Raw genomic sequence first — 10,214 nt, forward strand, 5'->3', positions numbered from 1 at the left:
GATACGTAGAACACAACAGTGTTGGAATTCCTCCCACAGGTAGAAAGCCCCTCGGTGGCTGTTGACTCAGGGAGCGCTGGGACACTCAACGCATCCTTGAAAGTCGTCAAATGCCTGCCCCTCCTTCAGCTCAGAATTCCTCCCGAAGAGCACTGGCTGGCTCGCCAAGTGCGTGCCCTTTAGTCTGGGGCAAGACAGGTAATGTCTGGAGGTGCAGAGAGCTGGGTGGCCACAGATATTAGCAAAGAATCCAAAACAGGCCCCGCAGCCGGGGTTGCCCTGCACAATCTTTTTGTTAGTTACTGTTACTCAGGGTCATTCATCGGCCTCTCAAAGTAAAGTCATGTGGCCCCGCTCCCTGAGTAAGTTAATTATTTTATTTCATTGTATGAGACAAAACACTGCTTTTATTGCTAATTAATACGCTACCGTTAGGTTATGCCGTTCTGAACACGTGAAATCGGATTTAGTATTTTCAAATGTGTTTCTTAAAAGCTGGTTAGAAATGAATGCCTGCAGTGTCCTCTCCCCCAGCTGAGCATAAATTTCCTTCGGGTGGAATTTCATTTGTTCTCGCTGTAATAAACGACATGCCACTTATTTTCCAAGGGGGCGGGGTAAGAATAATGAGACGTTCAGTGAGCATTTTGAAAATCCAGATATTTAATCATTGAGGGAAAAAAAGGAAAAATATGTAACAAGAGAGAAAGAATCATTCATGGATTTCAGAACCAAATCTGAAAAGGTGAGGAGAATTCTTTATTTTTGTACTAATTTCAGGCACGTAAGACGTTTATTTTTTCTTCCCCCATTGATGGAAGTGAAGGTGTAATAGGAAATTTAGGAGAGGAAAGCCTGAGAGTTTCATCGGACGAGCGGTGGGACACCCAGTGACACCTCGATGCTGCCAGGCTCTTGAAATTCCAGCCGATGCATCGCCCGCTGCAGTTAATTACTTCTCTATTTATGTAGCAGGCCTGCGAGTGAAAGCAATCTACGGCCCAGGGATTGCTTGACTCCTGTGCTAAGTGGACGGCATTCCGATCCGGTGAGGTTTATCTCATTGCCTTGACAAATTAGCACTCGGCCAGCCCCAGATACAACCAGGGTTGGGTTTTTTGTTTGTTTGTTTTTAAATCTCTGCAAAAGGTTGATAGTTCTTATAAGTCAATAAACCTGTCCTGGGCATTCTCTGTTGTCCACCCGCTTCCTTTTCCCTGAAAAATGAGAGGAAGGGCTCAGTGTAGAGTTTACACGAAGGGAGGGTGTCTTTACACCGCGCCGTGAAGCGCACTTGGAGAAGTCGGCGGCGGCCCCTAGGGAAGGACAGTGAGCTCAGGTGTGAGTGACGCTGGGGCCCAGGAGCCCACCATGTGCCCTGTTCCTCCGAGCCAGGTCCTCGCCAAGCAAACGTGTGACCTGTGGCCACCTCAGTGCGGGCCTGACCCTCCTCCATCACACCGGGTCATTCAGTGGTCAGTTAAGAGGACAGCAGAGGCCGAGATAAGACTGACTTTGCAGCCCGCTTTGGGTTTTCCAGGAGCCGGGGAGGAAGCGGGCTCCGTGGGCGTTCAGCTAGAAGGCAGACACTGAGGGCGGAGAGAGGAGCACAAAGTGGGGATGAAAGCGCCGTCCGGGCTTCGCCTGCGCAGAGCGAGGTCCTGGGCCCGAGGGGCTGAATCGGGGGCAAGCCTGGGACTTGGAGCGGTGACCTGACACGGTGACCACGCGTCCCGGCTACTTCCGCCCTGGCCGGCCTGGGCCCTGGGCCAGGAGCATCTCCTTCCAGCCCTGATGGGTCAGCTCTCCGGCCTCCGAACCTGGCCACTGCCCTTCCCCTTGGGTCGCGGCCGCTTCCCCTGATCCTCCCACCCACGGCCTGCGCTTCCTTTGACCTTCACCTCCTTCAAGATGCGTTTCCTGACTCCACGGGGCCCCCCTGGTGACACCCTGGCTCCCCTCTCCTAGGCACTGCGGAAGACCTGCCCTGTCATCCTCACCGGCTCATATTTGCTTTGAAACCCGGAGCCCGTGTCCTGAAGGACAGGGCCCTGGTGCCACAGCCTGTGACCCCAGAAGGGAACAAGGACCCCAGAGCATCCTTCTCAGCCTGGCTCCACTGACACCAGCCAGGAAGCCCCAGGGCGGGTCCTCTGTGCGTCCACTTTCCCCTGGGGCCCTGTCCTCCTGGCTGCCACTTCCCAGCCCAGGCTTCGCTCCCTGCTGCAGAGCTGGCCCCTGTCCCTCGGGCTCTGCAACCAACTCTGTTTTCACAGCGTCCAGCCAGGCCTCCGTGAGAGGACAGTGCCCAGGACCCTCCAGGGCCACCTTCTCCCGGCCGACTCCTTGCCCACCTCGGTTCTCTCCACCCCCACGACGGTCCCTGGGCACATCCCGCCCGCGCGGACGCTGCTCTGCCAGGCCTAGGACCGGACGCTGTCTTTCTCCTCCCGGTGGGAGAGTCAATTATGCGTCCGAGTCTATTCATCTTATGAACAGTTATGGAGCTGGAGAGGCCGCATCGAACGGCTGGGGTTTTAGAGGCGCCCGAGTACCGCGGCCACTATTCTAATGAAGTCCCCTGATGTATGAGCGTGTCTCGGGGTGACCGGCGCCATTCTTTAATCTGAGAAATTGTAAGTGACGTGTAGGGTGTTTTTTACGTCTACAAGGAGGCCTTCCCCAAGGTGCTTGTGACCAAGGGTCCCCAGGTCCCCTGTCGGGGGGTGGTACCGATGCTTAGCCTGAAGGGTGGGCCTTCAGCTGTCACCCCTAAGCTGGCACAGCCTCGGGCTGGCAGGCACCCCCTCTGCCCTCCCCCGGGGCCAGGGAGACAGGTCAGCGGCGTGAGGGGGAGGGACGAGCTGCCATCCCCTTCTCTTCAGACCTGTTTGTTTGTCTGTCTCTGAAGTTTGGTTTTAGTAGCATAGAAAAGGGAATTTATCTTCCTCCCCAGATGCAACAAACAGATGCTGGGGACCAGAGACCTTGCTTAGTCAATAAAAGATACGTTATAAAAATCCATAAAACTGCTGAAAGGAATCAGAATTTCAGCAAATTCTAGGGTTTTCTTCAGGCTGCTCCTTTGATCAGCTGTGGGGGAGGGGAAGCCAGTGGTGCGGAGACTCCGTCTGCTATTAGAGCGTCCTGCGGGTGGGCCTGGAGCAGCGACGGGGGGCAGGGGGGCGGGCAGGCTGGGACCCGGCGGCGGAGAGGTGGGGAACGCTGCCCTCGTAGAGACAAAGCGTCATTATCAATTACCATTCCGCTTTTTGTAAAGATCTGGGAGGCGATGGGTTCTTTAGATTTTAATGTGCATCTTCAAAGTAATTTTGTAAGCTATTTAAATGATGCTCCCTTTTCACAACTAGACATAATTTGATTATACAAACCATCCTCCAATACTTGGATATGCAAATGCTGCATCGAAATGATTTTTCCCATATTTTGATGAAATTCAACGTCGGCTGCAGTGATAAGACATGACACGAACTGCAGCAGGGCGTCAGTCACCCACTCATCTGTCGCCCAGAGGCCGTTCTGAGAATCATCCTTGAGAGTAAAAATGTGAAAATCTGAGACAGCGCAGTGACTGGAGTTTGAGGTCAAACTGCCTTGGGTCTAATCCCAGGACCACCAGGATGCTGAGTCTGTGAGTTAAGCTCTCAGAGCCTCAGTTTCCCCACCTGTAAAATGGGAGTAATAAGACATAGCTTACAGAAGTGCAATAAGGGTCAGCAATTAGAGTGAAGACCCCCCCCACCCCTGGCAGCAGCTGCTATCATCACCCTAATACTGTACCACTATCACTACTAATAAAATCTGGGCTATTCTTTTGACAAAGTCATTCTTCGAGCAAATATCCGGTGAGGTAGTGATGCTGAGATTATGCAAATGGCTGAGAACAGTTGTGATGCTTCTTCTCTGAGGGGCCATCACTGAAAGGTACTAGCCTAGAATGCAGGCCATCCATTCAGTGGACATCGCTCCAATTTATTTTCTGGATCAGATATTGTGCTGGGAGCTCAGGATTTAAGACTGTGGATTTGGAGGCATAAAGCCTTGACCTCTAGGAGTTCACAGTCTCACTGGGGGCGGGGGAGACAAACAAACAATTGCATTGCCGTAGAAAAGCACCAAGTAGGTGCCAACCCATAGGGCTCAGGAACCAATCGAGAGAGGACGCCTCCTCCTGCCAGGGTAGCTACAGAAGCTTCGCAACGGAGATAACGCCGGAGTTGAGACCTGGAAGAGCAGCTGTTTGCTGGAGAGACCAGTGTCAAGAAGCCCATTCCCCTTAAAGAAGCGCTTATGGCCCAGGGGGCATTTGGCAAAGTCTGGAGGCATTTTTTCTCTTAAAACCTCACTGAAGGGTATTTTTTCCATTGCTTTTCAAAGAGAGTAGAAGGAAGAGAGAGAGAGAAACATCGATCCGTTGCCTCCCACAAGCCCGACCAGGACCGGGAATCGGGCCTGCAACCCAGGTACATGCCCTTGGCTGGAATCGAACCTGGGACCCTTCAGTGTGTGGGCCGATGCTCTAACCACTGAGCCAAACCGGCTAGAGCTGTCTGGAAACATTTTTGATGGCCAGAACTTGGGGGTTCTGTGGGCCTCTAGTGAAAATGCTGCTACAGTGTATGGACAGCCCCCCACAACAAGGAAGCATCCAGCCCCAATGTCCACAGCGCCCAGGCTGACACCCTGAGCTGAGGCGACCGTGCAGCCAGCACGTGGGGCAGGAGAGCACACAGTGTGTCTGGGAGATGCCAGGAGCCTCAAGCCCTGAGCTTAGGGGCAGGGAGTCTGGATGCGCAGGGCGGGCTCAGATCATGAGGGACCTCGCAGGGCATTGGAGCCAAGACTGGTCCTTTTTCTATGCTCCTTACACTTCCCCTGAAATAGCCCCAAGGTCAGAGAAAACTAAACTTAGTACCCACCTCAGGTAGCAACAGCCTGAGAGGCCCAAAGTGTCTGTATCGTCCTGAAAAGTCAAGTAGGTTTTGCTTCTTTCCCTAATTAAAATTTAAAAATAGCACTGTAGTCGTTTCCCCTTAGAGGTTTAAAGTCAGTACTTGCAGGCCCACCCTAAGTGTAATCCAGGATGGGAAGCTGGCCTGAGCACACAGGTGGGTGTGAGTCCTCCTGTCACGTGGGGCTGCACCAGAGGGGGCAGCTTGGCAGTGCTGGCAACACCTGCGTCCCCTAAGGACTGAGTCGCGACACGGTGCCGTGGAGGTCCCAAGGCACAGCTAAGTTTGCGGTGTCCTCCAGCAGCAGGGAAGCAGGTCCCCTAGGAGCAAGCAGGCTGGGCTGAGACCCAGGAGCTCCTGCAGTCTCTGGCTCTGGCATTCATTAGCTGTGTGACCCAAAGAACGTGACTTCACCTCTCCGGCCCAGGTGACAAGACCCACCTGGGTGAGGAACACTCCTAGGTGCCCAGCTCCCACATCCCCGCATCTCGGCAGGAGGGTAAGCCCTTCTGCCCGGTGGTCACAGGACGGTGGGACCTGGGATGTCACCTGAGCCCTGGCTGGCCCTGCTCACCGACCAGCACAGCCACGGGCTGGGGGAGGGGCGGTGGAATTTAGCAGCGGAGGTTTAACTTCCCACTTTCATAACTTCATTCCTGGGAGTGTTGAGAACTCTCTGCCCTTCGAGAATCCCTTGTTATTACACAAATCTCCCGAATCCCTTATCAGCTGACGTCTCGGACTTCAGCGAACCCTTTCGCCCGTGTCACCAGGAGCGGGGCTTAGGGAATGGGACAGAGGCCAGCGTGGGTGAAAGGAGAAATACCTCCAGTGTCTTCTCAACATCTACCTACCTGTTTACTTAGGTATCACAACGCAGTTTACACAGCTACAAGCAGGTCCCGTGGATCTGCCCGGAGGTCCCAAGCTGAACACGAGGCACAAAGAGAAGAGGGCCACACGGGAAAGCCCCTGCTGCCCCCCAGGTGTGTGGTCACGGGCTCTGCGATGCCCTCCTCCTCATCGACGCCTCATCCCGAGGAACCCCAACTCCTGCAGGCTGCCCTCGGCTGCAAACTAAGGAGTGGAAGTAGATGGGCTCCCCGCTCCTTCCCTTCCTGTGACGGGGAGGGCTGAGCTGGCTCCTGGCTGGCGCTGCGAGGAAACACGAGGAGGCAACTGGTTAGCCGCCCAGAGGCCTCGGGCAGCGGAGGGAGACTGGGGGCTGCTCTGTGGGCAGCCTGGATGGATGCTCCTGGATGATTGACAGCTCCTGGATGAATGCTCCTGGATGATTGACAGCTCCTGGATGAATGCTCCTGGATGATTGACAGCTCCTGGATGAATGCTCCTGGATGATTGACAGCTCCTGGATGGATGCTCCTGGATGGTTGACAGCTCCCGGATGATTGACTGACAGCTCCCGGATGATTGACTGACAGCTCCCGGATGATTGACTGACAGCTCCTGGATGATTGACTGACAGCTCCTGGATGATTGACAGCTCCCGGATGATTGACAGCTCCTGGATGATTGACAAGCATGAAGAGTGGCCCCAGACTGAGAGCCGTCCCATTGGAGGGGGGCGTCGGGGAGCAGGGTGGGCGTGGGCATGGGCGGGTGGGGCCCAGGAGGGCAGGAGAGAGGCGGCAGCCCAGGGACCCGCAGCCCCCGGGTGTGGCTGGGACCTCAGCCTCAGGCACCCGTCCCCGTGTGGTTTGGGAAGATGGGCTGATCCTGAGGGGAGGGCCCTTTCTTCCCACCTCACCCAGCCGTTCCTCAAGGGTCACACAGTCCAAGGCGGCACGTGACCTGAGTGTGGCTCTCGTGTCGCCCGAGCTCATGAGCTCCTGCACATCACTGCCCCAGCCCCACCCACCCCCGGCTCTGTGGTTGGTCTGTCCTGCAGCCCCAACCTCAGGGTCCCCCAGGTGACCGGGGCCCCATCCTGGACGGAGAGGCCAAGGCGAGGCGGACAGGACGGTGCAGACCTGCCTCCAGGGCTGGGCCCCGCTGGCCCCGCACCCCGGGGAGGATTCAGGAGGTTGAGGCTTATCCACAGACCTTTAAATCGTTTTTGAGCATTAAAAACTGAATTTGTCATATATGAAATATTCATAAATTGGCCCAATTCACATTTGTATCGATTGATGCAGAGAAATAATGTGTCTCAGCAATACAAGTCGTGGAGACCGTAGAGAAAGATTTCTTTTTTTGAGAACTGTCTTTGCTGAGGAATCAGGCCGCATCTCATCTCCACGGCCCATTACGTCTCCCGCTCCTGAGAAGAAGGCCATCAACACCCCAACACCCCATGGCGACCTCCACTCGCTCAGGCTCCTGGGCCAGGACTGAGCCTCCTCCCAGTGTGGGGAACTCAGCCAGAGGCCCCGACACCGAGTCTGGGTCCGGTGGCCCGTCCTTGGGTCCCTGTTCCGCCCATCAGGCCGAGATCTGGTGGCCTGGGGGTGGCCCCTGTGTTCGTCACTCCCTCAGGCACCAGGGACTGTGTGTGGTGCTGGGCACCCTTCTAACCTGCCCACAGCCTGCAGGGAGGCACCCTGTCACCCATGTTCAGATGACAGCAGGGGATACCGAGTGGGTGAGAACTTGCTGGGTCAGCCGGGGCAGAGCCTGGCTCACACTCGGCCCTGTGGCTCTGGGCCAAGGGTGTGGACCACTAAGCAGAGGTTCCCCAAGCTCGGGCCCACCCAGCAGGACTCCAAGGCCCGTTAGAGGGTCGCAAGTTCAGAACTAGTCTTATAACAACACTGCGGCATCTCTGACCTTCTCTCTCCCTCTCAGGTGTACACAGTGGAGCCTTCCAGAGACCCCTGAGGCTTGGTGGCATCGTCACTCTGACAACGAATGACACGTGTGTTTATGTTCCTGTCTTTTTGTTTTTCATCTTTATTGTTGAAAGTATTACAGATGTCCCCCTTTTCCCCCCATTGCCCCCCATCTTAAACACATCTTAGGTTTAATTTCTAATAAGGTTGGTGTTGATAGAGTCCCCCAGGTCTCTCCGGGACTCTCAGTAATTTTTAGGAGTGGAGGGAGGTCCTTTGTCTAACCTCTGTGCTGTACACCTGAAACTAATACAAAATAACATTGAATGTCCACGGTAACTGAAAAATACCATTTAAAGAAAAAAGAGTGTGAAGAGGTCCTTAGACCTGCTCTGTGCCAGGCCACACCCCCCACCCCCACTGCTCTTTGCTCTGCGCCCTTTGGCCACCCCTGCCCGCCCCTCACATACCCAGCTGGGGCGACGTCTCCAGCCCCAGCGGCCAGGCCCACACGTGGCTGGTTATTCTTACACTGGATTGGGGCTAGATTCCCCCTCAGACTCTGGAATTTGAAAGTGGACACTGTCAGAGCAGCAGGACATCAGTGACAGTTCCCCAAACCGGCAGCAGCCGACGACAGCCTCTGCTTCCTTCCGTGTTGGCCCCTGAAGCGGACAAGCGGACGGTTTGTAAATTCCCTGAGCTCTCCCAGGAACTGTCCCCTTTATTGCTAAGGGGGCTTGGGAAACAGAAACTTAACAAACAGAAAAAAGTTAATACCCCCTTCCTGGATTCCCCGTCCTCTGCCTATTCTAGTCCCCCGTGGGCCGCCTCACCTGGCTCATCGCCGGTCTCCCGCCCGGAACTGCGGAGGGCCCTGCTCCCTGCGGGTGGCCCGCAGCCTCAGCACCCGCCGGCCTGTCAGGCTCCAGCGGGTGGTCTCATCCCCTCCCCTGCCTGCCCTTCCCACGTCTCCTCAAAGGAGACTTCACGCCTCAAGCTCCGGGGCTGAGCTGGGACGAACAAAACCCGCGCCCTGGCCGCTGAGCACCCTTATCTTATCTTTGGACTCAAATCCCCACTGAGAAACCTGGGCATCTCTCCCCTGAAAAGCCCGACCAATGGGAGCAAAATGCTCTCCTAGAAATAAGCATTCCTTAGGAAGATAGCGTTTCAGTAAAAGAAAACTAAAGATCATCAAACACGATGCAACAGGAAAGAGGCAGGAATCCCACGTTCCACAGCGAGTATCATTCCCAGGCCGTCACTTACCATGGGGAGTGTGTTGAAGCAGCCCCCCCCCCCAAAGATATGTCCCTGTGCTAACCCCGGGACCCTGTACATGGGACCTTATTTGGAAAAAGCGTCTTTGCAGATGTAATTAAAGATCTTGAGATGTGATCACCTGGATTACTCGGGTGGGCCCTACGTCCAGTGGCAGGTGTCCTTATAAGAGATGCACAGAGGAGGGGAGGGGAGGGGAGGGGAGGGGAGGGGAGGGGAGGGGAGGGGAGGGGAGGGGAGGGGAGGGGAGGGGAGGGGAGGGGAGGGGAGGGGAGGGGAGAGGGCTGTGTGGACACCAAGGCAGGTAACAGAGAGATGCAGCCACAGCCAGGGGCCACCTGCAGCCCCCAGAGGACGGAAGAGGTGAGGAGTGGAATCTCCCCTAGATCTTTGCAGATGTATTAAATTGAGGAAACCCCAGAATGGTGAGAGGCTGGGTGTCTGTTGTTTGAAACCACCAAGTTGGGGCATTTGTAACGGCTGCCCCAGGAAACGAAGCCACCACCTTGGGTGGAGGGCCTGTGATACCAGGGCGGGCTCCCTGATTCTGGAAGATGCCCCCCAAGTGTAACACCAGGCTCCAGGCAGGCCGTTCCATTGCCCACTCACTCTCACCCAGGGCGTGGGTGGTCCTATGCCCTTCCCTCCCCACAGCTTCTGAGTGGAGCCCTCTCCTGTGTGGTGTAGGGTGTGGTGTGTCCGTGGACCTCACTCTTCTTTGGTCACTGCCCTTCCAACACTCTGAGTTGCCAATGGTGTCCATAGCTGTCCTTGGTCACTATCATGACCCACATGAGTTTCAGCCAGAAACAAAGAGGAATTTGTTCTTTAGATAAGTAATACCCAAGGGCCAGGAGCACAGCCAGGCCTCACCAAGGACCCAGGGCGGATGCCCATAAGCCCTGGAACCCAGGCGGTCACCTGACCGCTTATCAGAGTTGGTTTCCTCCTCTGCATTTCTCTCTGCGGCCCAGCTTTCCTCGCCTCCGCCAAACAGCCAGAGACAGCCACCCACCCGCAAAGCATCAGCTCCAGCTTCCCGGCCTGCCTCACCCCAGTCCAAGGAGGCAGCAGAGAGAGCACCTCCAAATTCCAGTTCCAAACTCGGGGGGGAGAGAAACTGATTAGGGGAGGCCCCTGAGAGCAAACGGGCAGGATTGCGTAGGAC

At 55.6% G+C, this 10,214-nt stretch overlaps 1 protein-coding gene across 2 annotated transcripts in view; it reads left to right on the top strand.

Annotated features, from left to right (window-relative positions):
* The window catches only part of PACRG (parkin coregulated), a 328,057-nt gene extending 318,895 nt beyond the window's left edge, over window positions 1-9,162 (top strand). Inside the window, exons 5-6 of one of the 2 annotated variants that reach the window (XM_081141419.1) lie at window positions 5,840-5,959; window positions 7,779-9,162. In XM_081141419.1, coding sequence (XP_080997545.1) covers window positions 5,840-5,959; window positions 7,779-7,951 — 293 coding nt within the window. In that variant the 3' untranslated portion in view covers window positions 7,952-9,162. The remainder of the gene's footprint in view (window positions 1-5,839; window positions 5,960-7,778) is intronic. The other variant, XM_081141420.1, reaches the window with a different exon arrangement.
* The last annotated feature ends 1,052 nt before the right edge of the window (window positions 9,163-10,214 follow it).

The sequence above is a fragment of the Miniopterus schreibersii genome (genome assembly GCF_964146895.1).
Source record: "Miniopterus schreibersii genome assembly, chromosome: 6".
NCBI lineage: Eukaryota > Metazoa > Chordata > Mammalia > Chiroptera > Miniopteridae > Miniopterus > Miniopterus schreibersii.